This window comes from Saccopteryx bilineata, chromosome 2, assembly GCF_036850765.1.
Source record: "Saccopteryx bilineata isolate mSacBil1 chromosome 2, mSacBil1_pri_phased_curated, whole genome shotgun sequence".
NCBI classification, from domain to species: Eukaryota; Metazoa; Chordata; class Mammalia; order Chiroptera; family Emballonuridae; genus Saccopteryx; species Saccopteryx bilineata.
Window position 1 is genome coordinate 315,086,238 of NC_089491.1, and position 23,441 is coordinate 315,109,678.

General features: G+C 44.8%; 1 protein-coding gene across 11 annotated transcripts in view; it reads left to right on the forward strand.

The window, feature by feature from the left end:
* The first annotated feature begins 321 nt into the window (after window positions 1–321).
* Window positions 322–23,441, forward strand: part of TPM3 (tropomyosin 3) — a 35,288-nt gene continuing 12,168 nt past the window's right edge. For 2 of the 11 annotated variants that reach the window (XM_066262035.1, XM_066262036.1), the window contains exons 1-8: window positions 322–536; window positions 1,085–1,210; window positions 17,423–17,556; window positions 19,840–19,957; window positions 20,074–20,144; window positions 20,806–20,881; window positions 22,793–22,855; window positions 23,022–23,091. In XM_066262035.1, the coding sequence (XP_066118132.1) occupies window positions 423–536; window positions 1,085–1,210; window positions 17,423–17,556; window positions 19,840–19,957; window positions 20,074–20,144; window positions 20,806–20,881; window positions 22,793–22,855; window positions 23,022–23,091 (772 nt within the window). In that variant the 5' untranslated portion in view covers window positions 322–422. Of the gene's footprint in view, window positions 537–1,084; window positions 1,211–9,711; window positions 9,947–17,422; window positions 17,557–19,839; window positions 19,958–20,073; window positions 20,145–20,805; window positions 20,882–21,430; window positions 21,507–22,792; window positions 22,856–23,021; window positions 23,092–23,441 lie in introns of those variants that run through there. The other 9 variants (XM_066262037.1, XM_066262042.1, XM_066262040.1 and 6 more) reach the window with 6 other exon arrangements.

Sequence of the window (23,441 nt, forward strand, 5' to 3'; positions counted from 1 at the left end):
TAGAATTGCCAAAGTGCCCTTCTCTATTTCAGTGTTCTCCCCAACCCTCTCCTTGCTCTTTTAAAATGCCCATAGAGCTGCCCAGAGTGAGTGTAAAGTTTCAGGGTCAGGAAGAGCCTCACTCCCCTCCCCCACTTTCCATTGTCTAAAATCAGCCTCAGCTGTTCCCCAATTTTTTCTTTGCTGCTGATGTCAGTCCATCAAAGTGTCTCACTCTGTGTTCCCCCAGGAGAACAATGATGGGCTGGAGGGAGCTGGAAGGACCATATTAGGAGCAAGAGGTGGAGCCATGAGCAGAATAAAGGCTCAAGTCTGGGGGACTCCTTAGTCACCTAGCCAGCAGCATCTCCTCTTTTGCCTTAGTCTCTAGTTCTCCAGGTTCACAGGTGAGCTCATTAACAGCCTAGCAGCCACTGCACATAATGGAGGCCATCAAGAAAAAGATGCAGATGCTGAAGCTGGACAAGGAGAATGCTCTGGATCGAGCAGAGCAAGCTGAAGCTGAGCAGAAGCAGGCTGAAGAAAGAAGTAAACAGGTAGGCACTGGCACCAGTGTCTCTCACCTACTGGTGAGCCAGATTGTGCAATGGAAGAGTTTTTTCATGGAAAAAGCAGTGACCGCTGTTACCGGTTCCTTCCCTGTGTGGGAGAAACTCATCTACTTCCCCAGCATTACTGGATAGGCAGCAGACAACTAGAGTGTCTAACTCAAATTGCCTGTGTGACATTGGGAGTCACTGACCCCTTCTGAGCTACAATGTGTCTCCTTGATTTTAGTGGGAGTAGATCACATTTTGGAAGAACTCTTGGTTTCTAGATGAAAAGGTGGGACCTTGACACGCAGCATCCCTTTTCTCTTAGATGGAGTTATAGGCACCGACACCCTAATACATTTACTATCCCAGAGTCTTAGATGAAAACCCAGCATGGCTTGATCATCTTAGGATCAGAGATCACAGGGTCACAGGCCAAGTCAGCATACCAACTAGGGCAGCTCAGGGGTCTGTCAGGGCTCAAGATCTCAGGATCTGAGACTGCACAGTGTGTATGTATATTTTTCATGTGACTGTTTGGGCTCCTATAGCTGGAAGATGAACTGGCAGCCATGCAGAAGAAGCTGAAAGGGACAGAAGATGAGTTAGACAAGTATTCTGAAGCTTTGAAGGATGCCCAGGAGAAGCTGGAGCTGGCAGAGAAGAAGGCGGCTGATGTGAGTATTAAAGAGATGGAGGTGGGGTAGGTTTCATCTACACATATAAGATTTGCTTTTTAAAAAAGTTTTTTAGCCCTGGCCAGATAGCTTGGTTGGTTAGAGCTTTGTCCCAAAGCAGAGGTTACCAATTCACTCCTCAGTCAGGGCACATACAGGAGCAGATCTATGTTCCTTTCTCTCTCTCTCCCTTCCTCTCTCTCTAAATTAGTAAATAAAAAATCTTTTTTAAATTTTAAAATTAATTTTGAGAGAGAGAGAGAGAGATCTGTTTCCCATCCATTTTTGCACCCGTTGGATGCTTCTTATATGTGCCCTGACTAGGGATCGAACTTGCAACCTTGGCATGTCAGGATGACACTCTAATTAACTGAGCTACTGAGCCAGGACTTACACATATAAGATTTTCATGTTAATATCACTAAATTTCAAACACACTTGGACATATACATACTGGATTTACAGAGCATAGATATAGATACCCACATACATTTTTTTTTTTTTTTAAAGAAGCTGGAAGCGGGAGAGACAGTCAGACAGACTCCCGCATGCGCCCGACTGGGATCCACCCGGCACGCCCACCAGGGGGCGATGCTCTGCCCCTCTGGGGCGTCGCTCTGTTGAGACCAGAGCCACTCTAGCGCCTGGGGCAGAAGCCAAGGAGCCATCTCCAGCGCCCGGGCCATCTTTGCTCCAATGGAGCCTCGGCTGCGGGAGGGGAAGAGAGAGACAGAGAGGAAGGAGAAGGGGAGGGGTGGAGAAGCCGATGGGCGCTTCTCCTGTGTGCCCTGGCTGGGAATCGAACCCAGGACTTCTGCACGCCAGGCCGACGCTCTACCACTGAGCCAACCGGCCAGGGCCTAGATACCCACATACATTTTTGCATATAACGTGCTGGCATATCCTTGTAATGACATTTACTTTCTTTTTAAAAAACATTTATTTTTATTATTTTTTCACTTTATTTATTTATTTATTTAATTTTTAAAAAAATTCATTTTAGAGAGGAGAGAGAGTGAGGGGAGGGGAAGGAGTAGGAAGTATCAACTACCATATGTTCCTTGACCGGACAATTGCAGGGTTTTTGAATCTGTGACCTCAGTGTTCCAGGTAGAGGCTTTATCCACTGTGCCACCACAGGTCAGGTTATCTTTTTTTTTTTTTTTTTCATTTTAAAGAGAGGGTAAGGGAGGGAGAAAAAGAGAGAGAAACATCAATTTATTGTTTCACTTTTGATGCATTAATTGTTTGATTATTTAAAAAAAATTCTTATTGATTGAAGGAGAGAAAGAGAAGAAGGGAGAGAAAGAAAGAGGCATCAACTGATTGTTCCATTTAGTTATGTACTCATTGATTGCTTCTCTTACATGCCCTGACTGAGGAGCTGAACTCATAACCTCAGTGTGCTGGGATGATGCTTTATCCACTGAACCACCCAGCCAGGGCTCATTGGTTGATTCTTGTATGTGCCCTGACCAGCAATGGAACCCGCAACCGTGGCATATCAGGACGTTGCTCTAACCAACTGAGCTACCAGCCAGGGTTTATATTTTCCTTTCTTAAAAACATATATGTTTGTTTGTTTGTTTGTTGTCTCACCACAACCCAGGAATGTAACTGTCTTTCCCAGGATCTGGACAAAGGGAAGGGACCCTAAGTTCAGATTGCTATCACTTATCCCACCTCCTCCTCATGCCACATTCTTAGCTTTTGTATCCAAGGCTTGGCACATAGATGTGTGTATTAATAGGAAAACTCTCATCTCTTAACTGTTCAGCAAAGCCAGCTCAGATTTCATAATGGGACAAAAGAGGTCACACTGACCCTGCCATTATCTGGATTTATTTATCTTGGCCAATGTGGAAATCTGCCCTTATGCTATAGAGATCCATAGAAAGCATTGTTCATGGGGCAGCAGAGAGGACCTTAGAATGATAGACTATGATAGAAATAAGAAGGAATCTTAGATGTTGGGTAATCTTAGAGGGTAAAAGTATCACCACCAGACTTTGTGAAAGGTATCACTTCTGTGATCTTGACTAAATTACTCAGCTTCTCTAGGGCTGAATTTTCCCATTTGAAAATGAAATAAAGTCTCTTTTCCACTTTATCTTATCCCATAACCATCTACTTTACTTCACCTTTAACCTTGAAATTTACCACAAATATAAATGAGAGATTACATAGAAAAGTACCATAGGAACCTTAACAGCAACAAAGGAATGTCCTGGTATGATGGAAATAGTCAATTATCAGCGCTCAATTAATAGGAAAGTAGGAGCGTGTGTTTTTTAAAATTACATCTGGCTTTGGAAAATAGCTAGAAAGACATAGTAGGCCATTCATAGCTCTCTTCAAAACCTCACATTCCACATCTTTGCTAGTAGGTTTCTGATCTCCTCTGTGGCTCTCCACTTCTAATGGCCTGGGGAAGTGGTGAGTGTTGTTGAATATACCATGTCAGAGGTCAGAGACACAAATTAGATCATATATATTATATATGTTCATAGTTTCCACAAGTTTACACCACTGAAAAGTATTAATTTACTTTTCTCATAAAATTGCAAAAAACATAGGTTACCCCTAAGGCTTTGGGCAAGTGTTTGATGGCCTGCCGGAATTGCCTAACCTGGGTTTCAGGTGTAAATGGATAGATATCTCTGGTTCTAATAAACAGGCATGGGGATAGTTTTTGAAAACTGGCACAATCTCAGGTTAATAGCAGTTTTGTGAGATGTTGGGTAACAAATCTCTGGGAAAATCCTTAGATTTGGCTGAAACAGTATGCGGGCTTGAGCATGTGTTTCCAGGAGCAATGAAAAGAACAAACAAATCTAACCTGAGATCTTGGGAGAGAAAGAGAGATCTAGAGGCTCTAGATAATACCTAAATATCATTGGAAAGATACAGGGATTTCCTGGGGATGAATTCTGTCCTGTGTTACACACACACACACACACACACACACACACACATCATCATCATCATCATAATCATCATCACCCCCCACCTAGGCATACTCAGAATATTCATATATATATGTAGTGAATATATATATTAAAGGAATATATATATATTCATTTGAAAAAAACTTCTCATATTTATATAGGAATGCACCCAAAACATTTAACTATGTAAACTGGGTGAAAAAAACCTCATTCAACTTCTTTCACCTTTGTTAGCTTTCCCACCAAGTCAGTAAGTACCCTCAGAGATATGAGATATGCAGAACAAGAAATAGGAGAGGAAGGCTGAGGGCAGGAGGCAAAAATCTGTAAGGTTTTGTAAAGATGCAGGAAGAAAGATGTTTTCTCAAAGCTGGGGTCAGCAAACAATCACCTGTGGGGTGAATCCTGCCCCGGTCTGGTTTTGCACAGAGCTTTATTGGAACATTGCCATGCCCATTCACTTACATATTGTCTACTGGCTTCTTCCTGCAAAGGACATATCACCACACTCTATGGCAGCAAAGCCAGAAATACACTGCTCACAAAAATTAGGAGATCAGGGAACATGCAGACACTCCAGTACTTTCAAGCTTTTGAATAACGCTTTTTCACCAATGAAATAAAAGTTGGTTTTGCATCTCACTTGCATAATTGAACAACTTTCTTTGACTCGTCGTTTGCTTTTCTGATGTTCTTGTTTAATAAAAAAAATCAAATGCTTCTTTTTTTATTGCTTCATATTCATTTTGATATATGCCCTAATTTTTGTGAGCAGTATTTTTACTATCTGTCCTTTTACAGAAAAATTTGCTGACTGCTGCCTCAAACTGTCAAAGAAGGAAAGTGAGATGTTTATAGGAATTGGGGAAAGCCTTGAATAAGGAGGAGGCAACAAGGTTTAAAGTAGACAACAAGGTCAGTTATCAGTAACATAATATATGCATGTTTGGGGAGAGGGTGCTCTGTCCAATACAAAGGAAGTTCACAGGTCAGTTTCTGCCCTTGAGATGAATAAACAAGTAAACAGAGCATATTACTTTGATGTAGATAAGGGGAAGAGAGAGTAGAGAGTCAATAACTGCATGTTTACACAGGGAGTGCTGGTTATCAGAGAAACATTGCTGGAAAGTGTAGGATTTGCTAGGACTGCTTGAACAAGGAAAGATCAGTACGTGGAAAGATTAGTCCAAACTTCTGTTTTTTTCCTCCCTGAGTTCACCTGAGATAGTCTTTTTATTTTTTAATAGTGGAAAAATATGCATAACAAAATATCGACCATTTAAAAATGTACAGTTCAGTGGTAGTAAAAACATTCATATTGTTTTGTTGTGCAACCATGTCTAAGGTCCTTTCAATCTGAGATGAAATCAGAAACTGATTAGGGTAAAACAAGGGGAAAGAGGAATGCAATGGTTAGGACATAAGAGTCATTACACCCTATTTTAAGTACAGGAGGTGGGAGGAGTGGGGAGAGGAGGGTCATGGACAGACTTGTTGATATACTGTTGTTCTGTTAGTCACCAGAAAAACAATAGCCCTGGACCCACTCTGCACATCCATCATGCTTTTAAAGGCTATCACAGCCAATCCACCTGTTACCCTCGATCAAGAGAAGATTATCTGTTCAAATTACCAGCCTCAGGAATGCATGGTGCTCTCAAACACCCCTTAGGTTTATCTGAGATAAGATCTGCTTGTTAACTAGGGCAAAGGGAGGTACAACAGTGCCCCCTGCTGACCAGCGCCCAGATGACTAAGTCTCATTTCTGTTTTCTTAACCTGCTGATAAGACATCTCCAAAGAGAGTTGGAAGAATTCTTTGGCCGTTGGGACAGAGCTTACTGAGGCTCAGAAACTTTTTCTTCCTTATCAATTCCTGGTGGGAAAATCAAAGTGTACAGGTTACTCTCTGACCAAATTACTTATTGTCTGTTTTAGCCACTTTTCTGAATAGCCTCGTTGCTCTGTATTTCTTTCCTTTTTTTTTAGAGAGAGAGAGAGAGAGAGAGAGACAGGAAGAGAGAGATGAGAAGCATCAAACTTGTAGTTGCAGCATTTCAGTTGTTTATTGGTTGCTTCTCATACATGCCTTGACCCGGGGGCTCCAGCCCAGCCACTGATACCTTGCTCAAGCCAGCGACCATGGGATTATGTCTATGATCCCACCCTGAAGCGAGTGACCTCGAGTTTTGAACCTGTGTCTTCAGCAAATGTCCCAGGCCGACACTTGATCCACTGTGCCACCACCTGGTCAGGCTCATTGCTCAGTATTTGTAAAAGGAGATAGGAAGACAGGGCCTTCAGAGGGAGTAACCTCAGAACCAGGCAATAAAGGCAGCAACTGTCTTACCTACCAATTCTTTCAGGGGCTAGGATTCTTTTAACATTAAAAAATAATGTATTTGCCTGACAAGGTGGTGGTGCAGTGGATAGAGCGTCAGACTGGGATGCGGAAGACCCAGGTTCGGGACCCCGAGGTCTCCAGCTTGAGCGTGGGCTCATCTGGTTTGAGCTTGGACCCAAGGTCACTGGCTCAAGCAAGGGGTTACTCGGTCCGCTGAAGGCTCATGGTCAAGGCACATATGAGAAAGCAATCAATGAACAACTAAGGTGTCTTAATGCGCAATGAAAAACTAATGATTGATGCTTCTCATCTCTCCGTTCCTGTCTGTCTGTCCCTGTCTATCCCTCACTCTGACTCTCTCTCTGTCTCTGTGTAAAAAAAAAAAAAAAAGTATTTATTGCCTGACCTGTGGTGGCACAGTGGATGGAGTGTTGACCTGGAATGCTGAGGTTGTTGGTTTGAAACCCAGTCAAGGCACATATGAGAAGCAACTACTCCCACTCCTATCACGCTCCTGTCTCTAAAATCAATAAATAAAATCTCTTTTAAAATTTATTGGTCCTGGCTGGTTAGCTCAGTCAATTAAGAACATCGTCCTGACCAGGCAGTGGCACAGTGGATAGAGCGTCGGACTGGGATGCTGAAGACCCAGGTTCAAGACCCCGAGGTTGCCAGCTTGAGCACGGGCTCATCTGGTTTGAGCAAAAAAGCTCACCAGCTTGGACCCAAGGTCGCTGGCTTAAGCAAGGGGTTACTCTTCTGCTGGGGGCCCACGGTCAAGGCACATATGAGAGAGTGGTCGATGGGCAACTAAGGTGTCACGGCGAAAAACTGATGATAGATGCTTCTCATCTCTCTCCGTTCCTGTCTGTCTGTCCCTCTCTGTGACTCTCTCTTTGTCTCTGTAAAAAGAAAAAAGAAAAGAAAAGAAAAAAAAAAAGAACATCGTCCTGAAATGATAAGTTTGTGCATTTGATCCCTGGTCAGTGCACACATGGGAAACAACTAATGAATGCAGGACTGAGTGGAACAACAAATGAATGCATCCCTTCCTCCTCCCCTCTCTCTTCCTTCCTCTGCCAATCTCTCTAAAAATCAATAAAAATTAAGTCTTGGCTGGATAGCTCAGTTGGTGGAAGCATTGTCCAGGAGCATGGAGGTTGCCAGTTTGATTCCCCAGTCAGGGCACATACAGGAGCAGCTCAATGTTCCTGTCTCTCTGCCTCTTTCTCTCTCAAATTTTTTTTTAAAATTTGATTTTAGAGAGAGAGGAAGGGTAAGAGAGAGAGAGAGAGAGAGAAACATCAATCTGTTTCTGTATGTACCCTGACCTGGGATCAAACCAGCAACTCCTATGTATTAGGAAGGTACTCCAAACAACCAAGCTATCCAATTGAGGCTAGGATTGCTTTTTTTTTTTCCTTTTTCTTTTTTTGCGACAGAGACAGAGAGAGGGACAGACAGGAAGGGAGAGAGAAGCATCAATTCTTCATTGTGGCATCTTAATTGCTTTCTTTTTTTTTTTCTTTTCTGAAGTTGGAAACAGGAGGCAATCAGACTCCCGCATGCGCCCTACCGGGATCCACCCGGCATGCCCACCAGGGGGCGATGCTCTGCCCATCTGGGGCCTTGCTCTGTTGCAACCAGAGCCATTCTAGCGCCTAGGGCAGAGGCCATGGAGCCATCCTCAGCACCCGGGCCAACTTTGCTCCAATGGAGCCTTGGCTGTGGGAGGGGAAGAGAGAGACAGAGAGGAAGGAGAGGGGGAAGGGTGGAGAAACAGATGGGCGCTTCTCCTGTGTGCCCTGGCCGGGAATCGAACCCAGGACTCCTGCACGCCAGGCTGACGCTCTACCACTGAGCCAACTGGCCAGGGCCTTAATTGCTTTCTTATATGTGCCTTGACCCTGGGGGCTACAGTAGAGCAGGTGACCCCTTGCTCAAGCTAGCGACCTTGGGCTTCAAGCCAGGCGACCATGGGGGTCATGTCTATGATCCTACTCTGAAACCAGCGAATGTGAGTTTTGAACCTGGGTCCTTTGCATCCCAGTCCGATGCTCTATCCACCGCCTGGTCAGGCAAGGCTAAGATTCTTAATTCTAAGTTCTGTTCTATACTCTAATTCTGTAGGGCAAAAGAGAGCTGCACCAGAGAAGAGATTTATTACTATTATTTCCTGGGAAGCTGGGAGGAATACAAAGAAGAGGAAGATAATAAAATTTTCAAATCTCTTCATTATTGTGCTTCCAAAAATCCTTCATGGAAGTGCCTGTAGGGGCAGTTTCTAACTCATAAATAGCTCTGTGGGGCACCTGGAAGCAGAAGTGGCAGTGAAATTGCTGAAGATTATAATACAGAATGGTGGCTCAGTTCCCCAGTACAGTTTTCCTGGCATTCATACCTTGCTGTTGTACAAAAGATCTGGTAACAGTGATCCATAATACAAGATTCCTTCCCGATTAAAATGGGGCATACGATCTTCCTCATCTACAGAAGGAATTGTAAACAATTATTAATTACCAAGTCCCAAGTCATTTAAGGTATGGAGTGGCCGGCAGATTGTTACGCTGGGGCGTATCGACTCTAATGAGGAAGACTGGTATTCTAAATAGAATACTTAAATTCGTAACTGATGCCAAACAGAATAAGAACTTTGCCAACCTGCCCATCTCTTCCACACCCATACTTTCCTTCACAGACTTTTAGGAGATCGGAGAAAACCTGAGGCGTTTTTGAAAGGAGTTGGCCGAGTTTTTTTGAAAATGAGGCCCCCAAAGTCTAAACTTTTCTTAGCACCTGGTTTAGAGCCAGTGTGAAATGGGTGGAAGCAGAGGCTTGTGGGATATTTATATTAGATTCACAGGGTACTGAGGGTGGGTGGTGGTGGGTCAGTATTTGGGGAGGGACCAACAGCAGAGTGTAAGGGCAGCACAGTAGGAGGCCGACCATTGCGAATTGCCTGCCTGGCCAGAAAGTCTAGCCGCTAGACTACGACGCGCCTTCGGGTTACCATGGTAGCCTTCCTCCTTCCCAACCCCGCCCTCCTTTACTGGCCCTAGGGAAAGACCAAGACCCGCCGCCTGGGGCGACTGGGAAGTACCGCCCCTTGCTCCGAGCTTCGGGCTTCCTCCAGCGGCCAGCCTTCCCGCCTGCCTGGCGGTGGGAGGGAGCGGCGGCGGTGGCGTCACATCCGGGCGGGTGGGTGAGTTCCGGTATTTCAGGGCGGAGCAGGCGGAAGTAGGGTGAAAAGCGGCTGCATCGCGGAGCGGAGGAGGCAGGAAACCAAACGCGACCAAGTGCTGGGTGGGGACCATGGCCGGGATCACCACCATCGAGGCGGTGAAACGCAAGATTCAAGTTCTGCAGCAGCAGGCCGATGATGCAGAGGAGAGGGCCGAGCGCCTCCAGCGGGAGGTGGAGGGAGAAAGGCGAGCCCGGGAGCAGGTACCTAGAGGGCTAGGCGCGTGAGGGAGGGGCAGGCGCTGGAGCACAGCCCTCAAGGGGCTGGTAGACGCGAAGATGAAGTTGGAGCCCCGAGGATGGGTGGGGCTAGGCTTCAGTTGAACCTCAAGTGGGCGAGGGGGCACTTTGTGCTCGGACATACTGGCTTGGTCTCCGAAAGAATTAAGTCTCACGGGATCTGGGAAGTGGTTTTCCTCCTCCTTTTCCAGCTCATTCATTCAGTCTTTGGAAGCCGGGCGCGGCTGGGGGGAGGGGGTTCAGCGGCCTCTTTCTTCACCACTCCCCGTGAAGGGGGGTCACTTTGCTCTCGTTTGAGGTTTCCGGCCTAAGGGGTAAGAAAGAGGTTGGGTACTTCTCTGGTCTGGTATGGGCAGGGCCTAACATACTATGAAAGGGTGGGGCTTGGGGGTGGGAACCGCCGGAAAGCCCCCGGCCTGGCCTGCTGGCAGCTTTTCCGCTCCCTCCTCCTGCTCAGGAAATGAGGCAGCAGTCCGCTGAGAGGAAGCGCGGTGCCCTCCCTGGGGGAGGTTGAGGCCACAGGACCGCCTCCCATCCTCCGGCTGGGGCCCTTTCCTCCTTACAGGGAGCCCTTGCAACTGCTTTGGCTCTGTCGACATGAAGCGAGAGAAGAGAAGGTGGTACTTCACTCTCTGCATTAGTGTTAATGTAGGAGCCAAAAAATCGTGTCTGGACCTACCCATAGGGACCTGGAAGGCAGGAACTGCTGCCGCATTCAGATCTTTATTGCTGAAGTGTGATTGATCAGTGCAAGCTGAACCGGTTAAGGACACTTCTTCCAAGCAGAGCTGATAAGCGAGTGTATATGGCAGAGAATTGGATGGAGTGCCAACTTTTGTCAGGGTTTCTGATTGACCAAGCACCGTGGTGATGGAGACAGTGAGTTCTTAGGGGGCTCAAGTAATGTTACTCTTTTACTTTGCCAATTATACACCAGTGTCTTTTTTTTTTAAAGACTTTATTTATTCATTTTAGAGAGGAGAGAGAGAAGGGGGAGGAGCTGGAAGCATCAATTCCCATATGTGCCTTGACCAAGCAAGCCAAGGGTGAGCGACCTCAGTGTTCCAGGTTGACACTTTATCCATTGCACCACCACAGGTCAGGCCCGCCAGTGTCTTTTTTCTTTTTTTTTTCTTTTTGTAGCAGAGACAGAGACAGGGACAGGCAGGCTGGAAGGGAGAGAGATAAGAAACATCAATTCTTTGTTGCGGCTCCTTAGTTTATTGATTGATTTCTCATATGTGCCTTGATGGGGGGGGGGGGCTACAGCAGACTGAGTGACCCTTTCCTCAAGCCAGCCACCTTGGGCTCAAGCTGGTTAGCCTTGTTCAAACCAGATGAGCCCGTGCTCAAGCTGGTGACCTCAGGGTCTCGAACCTGGGTCCTCCACATCCCAGTCCGACACTGTCCACTGCGCCACCGCCTGGTCAGGCCCACCTATGTCTTTTTTAAGTTCAATAACTATTTGTTCAACAGAAAGTTGGAGCATAAAATGTTGTTGGACTGAATGGTGATTCTTGAAACCCCCTTCTGTTTAGATGTGGTGGAGTAGTTTTAGTGAACCATAAGATTTTCCAAGTTCTGTGGTGCAATATAGTGGGTGGAGCTGATCTCCCGAGTTGAGGCTTTGGTTTGGAGGATTGTGAGGCTGGAGAAAAAAGTTGCTAAAATTTGAAGACCCAATGAAAGAACTCTTAGGGTTTTATTGGTATTCCCTGTTGTTTTATCCCTTGGTAAGGTTTTTTCTTTTCTGCTTTTTGGTTGCTCCTCTGGGAAGTGGTTGAGAATTTTGGGGTGAGGAGTTGGGAAAGCTGCTCTAAAGGTTAATACTTAAAATATAGTTAGGATACATATTTCTTTTTATGACGACATGGAAATGCTAGGAGCTTTTTTCTCTGGATTTCTCCTCTCTTCGTTATGCCAGTAACTAAACTTCTAATTATCAATTCAAGTGAGATGGACTGGCTGAGTGACTATGACTAGTGACATTTCATCTTTGTTCTGGAGACCAGATCCCCTTAAATGGGAAGAGGGAAGAGAGAGGGCGCCTGAAGGAACTGGCCGTATGTTGAGCAGCAGAATCTTGGGATCAACATTTAAGTATAGGCATCCTAGGAATAGTCCAGGAAGAGTTGATGGCCCCCCCCCCCACACACACACACAATACCTCCCCGGGTTTGGTACTTCCCTTGTAGGAAAATCTGACTCCCCTTTTTCCATCCTTGGTGACTGGGGTGATAGCAGACTGAGCAGCTTCAGATGTTTCTTCAGCTAATCCCTCACTCAGAGCCTGCCACATTTGCTTACTGAGCTGAGATCTAGGGAGGAAGTCCTCATTTGGGGAAGTAGGGTGATAGTTAAATATTGATGAAACTAGTATCTTTTACTTCCCAGATTGAGGGAGCCTAATCTTTTTTTTTTTTTTTCTGCTCTAGTGAACTTTGAACCCCTCCTGAAGAAACACCTGTGGGAAGGGTGGTGGTGGTGCTGGGGCTACCTGTTATATCCTCTTAGGACATTCTGGAATGTGGATTTTGCAGACACCTCCCTCTAGTGCTAGAAGCTCAGCACTCCCTGGTGGTATCACATGCTGTTAGTGAGATTGTTCGTTTTTTTGGTTGCTTTGTGTGAACATCCAGCTCTTGTTTGGAAACTGGCTGACTTTGGAGCTGAGTTCTGGGATCCATCTTTCCTTCCTGCTTTGGCCTAGAGATTGACCTTTTATATTGTAGCGTCTTGTGAAATCCACTTCCAATTTTGAGTCTCCTTTGCATTTCTTGCTGAACTTAAACAGATGGCACCATATATCATATATCATATATATGTGAAATATAAATATATATTTTTAAAGATTTTATTAATTTGAGAGAGAGAGAAAGGTGGTGGGGAGGAGTGGGAAGCATCAACTCGTAATTGCCTTTTGTATGTGCCTTGACTGGGCAAGCCCAGGATTTGGAACCAGCAACCTCAGCGTTCTAGGTTGTTGCTTGACCCACTGCACCACCACAGGTCAGGCTGGCAACATAATATTTAAATGCAGTCTTTTTCCTTATGCCTCCCCCCCCCCCCCCCGTGATGGCAAAAATATACACAACATAAAGTGACCATTTTGACCACTTTTAATTGTATAGTTCATCTTACCTCTCTCCTAACATCCCTTGGTATTTGCCTTTTTGTGTGTGTGTGTGGTCTAAAAAAATTAGAAATGCTATTGAGGGAGTCAGTGAGTGGGCTTAGAACATCAATTTCAATTCTGGCCTTATTTCCAAATTCCTAGTCTCTGAAGCAGGTTAGGATGTCTGACTGTTGTGTGGCTCTCTCCCATATGTGGGGTCTGGAAGACTAACAGGCTTTTTATTACCTTTCTTTGGTTTGATTTGCTTTCCTGCTGATTACCTCACTTTCCCTTCATACTAGAGCATGTACTTATAGGGGAGAGGCAAATAGCCCTTTGCTCTGAGTGCCTCCACTTAGACTCCACCTTTGTTTACTCTGGGGCTGATAGCGCTACTCCCTTCCAACTTGCCTTCCCCTTGGTGAAATTAAAGTCTCCAAGGACACAGTATCTCCGGGGTAGATACATTTGTGAACACAGTGAACTGGAGCAGTCCTTTACTAGCAGGGCACAAGCCTGAGTTTCATTACTCATTTCCTTTAAATTTCCTGTGGCTTTTGTCTAAAAAGAGAAACCCCAGGGTGGCAGAATGCCAGGTTTAGGCTAATCCTCTTCTGTCCTTGGCCCTGATCTACCTTCTAGCACCAGTGCCCTGTCAGTTTCTTGCCCTGAGGGGTGTGGTGTTTTGGGGGAACCTCTGTAGCATGGAAGATGGTAGGTATTCAACCCAAACTCGTTTCAGGACCCAAGCTTTTGTCAGCCATCTTCTTAGGTGACCAGATTGCTGTGGTTTTTCCTCCCTTGCCCCTTGGGATCTTTGCTTCCTGGGCAGTGGAGAATTCTGTTATTATCTGAAGGAAGGACCTCAGTGCAGATGTGGGTGGCTGAAAGGTCAAAACCACATCTGGGCATGTTACACCTAGAACGATCAGAATAGCATAAAACAATGTTTCCCAGGGCTATACTTCCCATTCTGGTTTGCAGAAGTTAGTCCCACTCAGTGTCTTGGCAGGACTGATTGACATGCATTTTGCATAGGTTCTGGTTTGAAGAAAAAATCAGATGTGTTTCCTTTTCCCTTTAAACATAGTAACAGATCTTGATTCAAAAAAGCTTTTGTTTCATTTTAAAGAGAACAGATCCTCTGGGAGGAGAAAGTAAAAAAGGAGAACAGTCACTGCCCTCCTCTAGTCGGGGTCTAGGGGTGGGTCTCTGAAAGCTTTTGCTGGGACTCCCATCTTGGTTCTGCTTTTGATGCAGGCTTGTTTAATGTGTGCATGCTCTTGTGAGGGCACCAAGATGTGTTTTCTCCTCCTCCCTTCTCAACCTTGTGAGGAATTCTATTGTAAAGGCTGATTTGTGGGAGAAACTGCCTGAGCCAGCTTGTTGTCATGGAAACTTTGCAACACTCCCCCCCTCCGCCCCCATAGCCTGTTATCTTCCACTCCTTGGGTAACTAACTACTGGTGAGCTGGAAAGGGACTGAGATTACATGAGCTTCCTCCAAATATGGTTCCAGTCTTCATTTTTGTTTTTTTATTTTATTTTATTTTTTAGTTCCTTTAGTTCCAGGTATCTGGGGGTGGGGGTGAGATAAACTATACTGGCAGTGTTTCATAGTTCTTGCCTGATGGCCTGATTTATTCTTGTAATTTTGACCTTTTGAATTTGGGGATGAAATGTATGTTGCCCTAGGACACATCTGTCTTCCTGGAAGAGACAAGACCAGAGAATACTTATCTTTATGGTATTCTGAATAGTATAGAGACAAATGGTTTGTTAGTAAATTCAGTGTATGTAGGCTTCTCAGTTTTCTTTTTCTGTAAGTTAGTGGTTATATTTCCCACTCCCCCCCCCCCACACACACACCTGGTCCCTTGAACCCCCCATGTTTGTGTTTGGAAATTTTTGTGTCAAATAACCTGATTATTAACAGGAGTTTTTTGGGCTGTATTCTTCCCCATAGGGGTTAGTGGCCCAGATTATTTTTATAGCTGCCCCCACCCCTGACTGCCAGGAAGGAAATCAGGGTAATAGAATTCAAGCACAATCTGGGCTGTAGAAGAGAGATTGTGTTTACCAAGCACTTGGATAAGCATCTGAACTGGGTAGTTTGCAGGGCAGATTAAATTCTTCTTTGGTTGTGGCAGTCAGCATACTTGCCACCAGTAAAGGTGGGAAGGGAAAGGCAGTCATAGGAGGGAGGCTTTTCTACCAGTGAAATTCATCCACATGCAGCTGCCTCCTTTCCTTGTTTCTCATTCCATTACCAAGGAGGAGACATGGGATTTCTTGGACTCTAGCCTTTGCTTGATTGTGGGGTGGAGGCCAGGGAGAGGGTTGTCCTAAACTCTACTTGGAGGTGAGGCATGAGGCTAAGGGGATGAGTAGGGGAGGAGAAAGTCACAATTCAGAAATTTGGAGGAGTGGCGGTTGGCAAGGGGAAGACATTCTCTTCTGCCCTTAGTTCTTTTTGTACTGTCATCAAAGCAGGTACTTTTAGCCAGCAGAAGCCCCTTGTTTTCAGCTTTGAAAGGGTGGGAAGCCTTGGCCGGATAGCTTGGTTGGTTAGAGTATCATCCTGATAGTAGAGTTTGCTGTGCCGGTTTGATCCCTGATCAGGACACATAGAAACAGATTGATGTTTCTCTTCCCCTGCTCTCCCCCTCCTCTTCTCCCCTTCTCCCCCTCTCGAACTCTCCCCCCCCCATCCCATCCCTCTGTCTCTAAACTCAACGAATAAATTTAAAAACATAAAATTAAAAGATGGGGAGCCTGTATCCCAGTGGACCATTCTTTCACTTTCTGGTTTGGAAGGCTATTCTGGAAACATGAATCTCTTGGCTAGTCCTCCTGGTGTGTGAGGGTAGGGCAGGGGTCGGCAAACCGTGGCTCGCGAGCCACATGTGGCCCCTTGGCCCCTTGAGTGTGGCTCTTCCACAAAGGGTACTCCAGTGTAGGAGTACCCTAATTAAGTTAATAACAGTGTACCTACCTATATAGTTTAAGTTTAAAAAATTTGGCTCTCAAAAGAAATTTCAATCGTTGTACTGTTGATATTGGCTCTGTTGACTAACGAGTTTGCCGACCACTGGGGTAGGGTAATCAGAGGGTTAACAACTTGAGTTGAGCAACAGATTAATAGAAAATCTAGTATTCCTTGTTTGAGGAACATTTCTTATTTATTTCTCTTTCTGAGACACTTATAAGAGTGAGAACACCGCCTGACCAGGCGGTGGCGCAGTGGATGGAGTGTCAGACTGGGATGCAGAGGACCCAGGTTCGAGACTCCGAGGTTGCCAGGTTGAGCGCGGGCTCATCTGGTTTGAGCAAAAGCTCACCAGCTTGGACCCAAGGTCAAGGTCACTGGCTCGAGCAAGGGGTTAGAAGGCCCATGGTCAAGGCACATAGGAGAAAGCAATCAAGTAACAACTGAGGTGTCAAAACGAAAAACTGATGATTGATGCTTCTCATCTCTCTCCATTCCTGTCTGTCTGTCCCTATCTATCTGTCCCTATCTATCCCTCTCTCTGACTCTGTCCCTGTATAAAAAATTTTAAAAAAGAGTGAGAACACCTAAGCCAGAGCTCAGGCAGAAGGAACCCTTCACTAGTTTCCTTTTCTGACACTTGTATATGTTCAGGCACTTGAACTGAGTCCAGAAAGGGGGTGTTAGTAACACTGAACTGGGCAAGGAACTGAGTTTTAAAACACTCTTCTTGTGGAATACATGGGAGTTTGTCTATGAAAGAAGACAGGAAGGTGTGTGTATGGATATAAATAGATAGATAGATAGATATAGATATACATACATTTGTATGTATATTTCCATGTGAAATCATGTCTGTTAGATCTTATATGCATCTAAGCTAAGACAGGTTATACCCCGCTAGACTCTAGCTTCCTTCGTGGTAGTTAACCCCAGTATTTTGTTTTGTTTTGCTGTTGTTGTTTTTAGAGGGGGGTGGATAGATAAGGATAGAAAGGGAGAGAGTTGAGAAGCATCAATTCTTCATTGTGGCTCCTTAGTTCATTGATTATTGCTTTCTCATATGTGCCTTGATGGGGGGCTCTAGCAGAGCGAGTGACCCCTTGCTCAAGCTCAAGCCAGTGACCTTGGACTCAAGCCAGAGACCATGGGGTCATATCTATGATCCTGCCCTCAAGCTGGATGAGCCATGCTAAACCTGGGTCCTCTGCATCCCAGGCAGACGCTCTATCCACTGCGCCACCACCTGGTGAGGCAACCCCAGTCTTACTGTCATAGTTTTATTCCTTTTCACCATGCCTCTGCTTCCTTTTCCCATTCTTTTATTCAAATGTAGGCTGAAGCTGAGGTGGCCTCCTTGAACCGTAGAATCCAGCTGGTTGAAGAGGAGCTGGACCGTGCTCAGGAGCGCCTGGCCACTGCCCTGCAAAAGCTGGAAGAAGCTGAGAAAGCTGCTGATGAGAGTGAGAGGTGTGTAGAAGGGCCTAATGAAGTGTGCATTTCAAAAGAAAGATTTCCTTAATAGACCTGTTTTTAAAAACAGCTAGCTGTCTTATATTATCCTCATCCCTTCTGTTCTACAGTTTCTCTCCACTTGAAGATTGATATGGATTAGCTGGACCCTATGACTTTTTTTTTTTTTTTTGTAATTTTTTTCCCCCTGAAGTTGGAAACGGGGAGGCAGTCAGACAGATTCCCGCATGCGCCCGACCAGGATCCACCCAGCATGCCCACCAGGGGGCAATGCTCCACCCATCTGGGGGCGTTGCTCTGTTGCAACCAGAGCCATTCTAGCACCTGAGGCAGAGGCCATAGAGCCATCCTCAGCGCCCGGGCAAACTTTGTTCCAATGGAGCCTTGGCTGCTGGAGGGGAAGAGAGAGACAGAGAGGAAGGAGAGGGGGAGGGGTGGAGAAGCAGATGGGCGCTTCTCCTGTGTGCCCTGGCCGGGAATCAAACCCGGGACTCCTGCACGCCAGGCTGGCGCTCTACCACTGAGCCAACCGGCCAGGGCCCTGTGACTCTTTTGTAACTAGTGTTTCTCTATAAATTGATCCCTAAGTGGGATCATTAGGATGACCTCCACTTAGTGCATCATAAAGTTATTGATGAGATTAGTTCCTTTAAAGCAGTGGTTCTCAAGGTGAGATTCCAGACCAGCAGCACCTGGGAACTTGGTAGAAATTCAAATTCTCAGCCTCTCTCCCTAATATATGAATCAGAATATCTGCAGGTAGAGCCCAGCAATCAGTGGTTTAATTAACTCTCTTGATCCTGGCTGTAGTGTTAGAAACATGGGAGTTTAAAAAAATCAGAATACCTGGATTCTACCATAGTTCAATTAGAATCCATTGCAAGGTGGAACTGGGCATTGAGTTATTATTATTATTATTATTTTTTTTTTGAGAGAGTAAGACAGGGACAGATAGGAAGGGAGAGAGGTGAGAAGCATCATTCTTTGTTGCAGCACTTTAGTTGTTCATTGATTGCTTTCTCATATGTGACTTGAAGGAGAGGTGCAGCTGGGGTGGGGGCGCTACAGCTTAGCCAGTCATTCTTTGCTCAAGCCAGCAACCTTGGGCTCAAGCCAGCAACCATGGAGTCGTGTCTGTGATCCCACGCTCAAGCTGGTGAGCCCATGCTCAATTCAGATGAGCTGCGCTCACACCAGCAACCTTGGAGTTTCGAACCTGGGTCGTCAGCGTCCCAGGCCAACACTGTCCACTGTGCCACTGCCTGGTTAGACTGGGCATTGATGTTTTTAAAGTTCCTCCAATAATTTTAAAGTGTGCTCAGGATTAAGAACCGTAGTCCTTGAACCAAATCACAACTCATCTTTGTTGAGAACAGCCAATTGGCTCCTTGCCATATGTGAGTTAAACTAGAGCAGAGATGTGTAGTAACTTGTGTGAGATCAAACCGAGGCCTTTCAGAATTAAAAATGCCCCACTGGGAGCACATTAACACGGTGTGGCTGTGAAAGTGAGTAAGACAGCCATCTGTGTATGTACTAGTGCAGAGTAGTGTCCAAATTATAGAAAGTGGGGAAAACAAATTGTAGAACAGTGTAGTATAGTCGTCCCTCGCCATATTGCAGTTCACTTTTCATGGTCTCACTGTATCATGGATTTTTAAATTGTATATATCTAATTTTGTATCGCAGGATTTTGCAGTATGTAGATATTTTTATATATTTTAATTATTTTTGTGGTAAAATAAGCATTTTCTAGCCTAAAAAAGTTGAAAATATAAAAATATTAATTAAAACATTAAAAAATATTAAGTAAAAATAAAGCCTTAAAATATGTATAAATAATAAAATATAAGGTCGCTACTTCATGGATTTTTGCCTATCGCAGGGGTTCTGGAACCTAACCCCCGCGACAGATGAGGGACCACTATATATGATTCCTTTAAGGTGTGGGAAAGTAGAGATGAGATATTTTGCGTTTTATCTATAGAATACATTTCTGGAAGGATCATGAAATAAGTGACTATCTCTGATAAGCAGGACTAGATGTGGAGAGACTCTTTATGCCCTTAGACTATACTTAAATATTTAATATCTTAAATGTATTTTATAAAGGTTTAAAACAAAATGAACTAAGGTAGGAAGTGCTATGGGAATTCTTTTTGAGTGGCAAGCAGAGAGATATGGCTTTTTATACATGCACTTCTTGGTCCTTTTGGAGTGGAGCTGATAAGAAATTCCTGAGAGTGTCAATGCCATATTTGTCCTTATTGTTTCTGACAGAGGTATGAAGGTTATTGAAAACCGAGCTTTAAAAGATGAAGAAAAGATGGAACTCCAGGAAATCCAACTCAAAGAAGCTAAGCACATTGCTGAAGAGGCAGACAGGAAGTATGAAGAGGCAAGGCACCTTTTGTTTGTCCCTTTCTCGTCAGTGACATTGGGCTTCTGAAAAGAATCATGAGAGGGAAATAGCTCCTTTTCTTTGCTGAGCTGTACCTTGGCCTTCTCCCACAGGTGGCTCGTAAGTTGGTGATTATTGAGGGAGACTTGGAACGCACAGAGGAACGAGCTGAGCTTGCAGAGTCGTGAGTATCTAGCTCCCCAAATCTTTGCTCTCTATTGTCTCTTCCCCTTTTGCTTGGGCACTAATGTGAATAAGCTAGCGTTCATTCAACCTTGTTAAACACGGCCTAGAGAGTGGGCATTATCTATAATGCTTTTTTAGGGCCAGTGAATGGCCTTGAACAGTTTTATGCTCTTGACTAGTGACAGGTGACAAATTGGAGGCTTTCTTATTTCCTGTAGGGAGGGTTTATAAATTGAGGGAAAATAAATAAAGACTAATAAGTGGTAAACTGTTAACTAGAAGACCCTACTGGGTTCTTCCACCTGGAGTTTATTTCTCCTTGAGGCATTGAAGTGACTGTACTAGCTTAGCTCTGTCTCTATTTATCACTGTCAATCTTCTGGGAACTTCAGGGCAAGGGCAGGCATGAGTGGCTTCTGTGTTGGCACCTTATGGGCCTTGTATAACAAAGTTGGTGCTGGTGCATATATATTTGTGCTTCCCTTGCATTCCCCTCTCCTCAGACATGACATATCATGATCATGGTGGTGTTTTCTACCCATTTTTTTCAAAAAACTTTTTTTTTCCATTTTGCTGCTTGTTTTCTTGCTGTGTTCCCTTTTGACCTTTCTCCCTCCCCACAACCTGGCTTGTGCGATCCCCGTGACTATCACTAACAGCCGTTGCCGAGAGATGGATGAGCAGATCAGACTGATGGACCAGAACCTGAAGTGTCTGAGTGCTGCTGAAGAAAAGGTACTAACCATTAAGCCCATGGAGAGGTTATATGTATGGTGTGGTTTTGTTTTTGTTTTGCAGCTGCCTCCCCTCCACTGGTTGATTTGTTGAGTGCTTTCTCATCTCTTCATGGAATGCTCCATTCTTTTCCACATCTTGGCATTCCCATCTCTTCTTTCCTCGTTGCTTCACTGACTCTCCACAGGGTTTCTCCTCCCCTTGGGCGATTTGGGGGACTATTGGGTGGGCATTAGTTCCCACCTCCACCCCAGGAAACAGTTACTACTTGTTCCTGGTTGTGATTTCTCTCGAGTGTTTTATTTATTGGTGTCCAGACACTCTTGAGGCCTAGCCCTTAAGGGTTCAGCTCCTGACCTGGTCTATGGTGGAGGGCGGAGGGTTGATACTTATCAGATTTCCTGGGGTCTTCTCTTTCCCTGGTATGCCTTCCAACTCTTTCTACATATAGTTTCAATTCATGTCTGTGTGTCTCTCTCCCCCTCCCTTTTTTTTTTTATTCTCTTCTTCTTTCCCTTTCCTCTCCTGTGGTATATAAAATATTCACAGTAAGTGTTCTGAGCTGGAGGAGGAGCTGAAGAATGTCACCAACAACCTCAAGTCACTTGAGGCTCAGGCGGAGAAGGTAGGGGCTGGTTTGTGAAAGTGACAGGCTTTGGGGGCCTGGGCCCAGCCCTACCCTTCATGAAAAACTGGAGAAACTCACTCCTTTTATAATCCAGTGAGAAGTAATCGCTTCCTACCCACCTACTCTTACCTGGATTCTGGGTTTAGTGCTAGTTCTGATTACTTTAGTTAAAATAACTTAATGGTCTCAGGTGCCTGGGGTCATGTTCTCCTCAGACTGCTCCTACTGGACTGAATGGCAATAATCATGGGGCCTAATAGGTTCTCTAGCACAGTGGTCCCCAACCCCTGGGCCGCGGACTGGTACTGGTCAGTAGGCCATTTGGTAACGGTCCTCAGAGAAAGAATAAACAACTTACATTATTTCCTTTTTATTTATATTTAAGTCTGAAGGATGTTTTGTTTTTAAAAAATGACCAGATTCCCTCTGTTACATCCGTCTCTAAGACTCACGCTTGACGCTTTTCTCTGTCACGTGATACATTTATCTGTCCTGCCGTAAAGGCCGGTCTGTGAAAATATTTTCTGACATTAAACCGGTCCGTGGCCCAGAATGGTTGGGGACCACTGCTCTAGCAGATAGATGGGGCCAAGAGATAGTATCAGATTGATACCTAAACAATAAAAACAGAAGACTTATCTTTATCATCATGCAGGACTGTTTCAGCCATGTGGCCTTGGGGATCACTACACTTCCTAGTCATTAAGTAGGGGAAAGGAAAAACACCACCCTGGGTTGATCTAAATAAAATAAAAGCTTGGGTCAGGGGTCCCCAAACTTTTTACACAGGGGGCCAGTTCACTGTCCCTCAGACTGTTGGAGGGCCGGACTATAAAAAAAACTATGAACAAATCCCTGTGCACACTGCACATATCTTATTTTAAAGTAAAAAAAACAAAACGGAAGTAGTACTGTACGTGAGCGCCGCTGCGCTTTGCGTCCCCGCCACATACTGTGCTCCTCTCACTGACCACCAATGAAAGAAGTGCTCCTTCCGGAAGTGCGGCGGGAGCTGGATAAATGACCTCAGGGGGACGCATGTAGTTTGGGGACCCCTGGCTTAGGTCTATTTGAAAAATAAGTATATCTAGGCTCTAAAGGACAGTGATGTGTGAAATTTAAGGACCTATTGTCTAGAAACTGCCCTTGCTCTTTGTTATGAACCAACCATTCAGCACATTAAATCCAAGAATATATTCAGTGTAAGAGTAAATGTTGAGTTGGGGGCGGTATTGTCTGTAAGTAATTTTTACTCTGAAATTTTTAATCTACTTCTCTTATAGTACTCTCAAAAAGAAGACAAATATGAAGAAGAGATAAAGATTCTCACTGATAAACTCAAGGAGGTGAGCTGAGGGGAAGGACCCAAACATTAGAGGTATATAAGGCTAATGTAAACTGGCTGGTTTTGGTTCTGAAAGGTATAGAAATAGAAGGTGTAAAGATAACAGAGATTCTTCTCTTATTTGTATTGTTCAACTCTGATTCTGACTCATTTCATATTTCCCCTAGGCAGAGACCCGAGCTGAGTTTGCTGAGAGATCAGTAGCCAAGTTGGAAAAGACAATTGATGATTTGGAAGGTATGGAGCCTGGGAGTGGGACTAAAATACAGAATTATAGAGGAACACCTTGCCCATTGACCATTATTCCCTTTACCTGGACACCGGAGGGAGTTGGTAGTGACTTGGCATGCATCCTGTGCCGTGCCACAACTAGCTGAAGTAGCTCAAATCCTAGAGTAGAATTGTCTTTCTATATTTGATCTTTTCCTTTAGTAAGACTTTACCTAATATTCTGAAATTTGCATCCTTCCCTCGAAGACGGATAATATCTACATTTATCACCAATTTAGTAGTCTTAAATCTTTAGTTTCTGGATTAAAAGGGTAGCCATAATTTGAGAAGGCAACAAGAACACGTCACTTCATAGC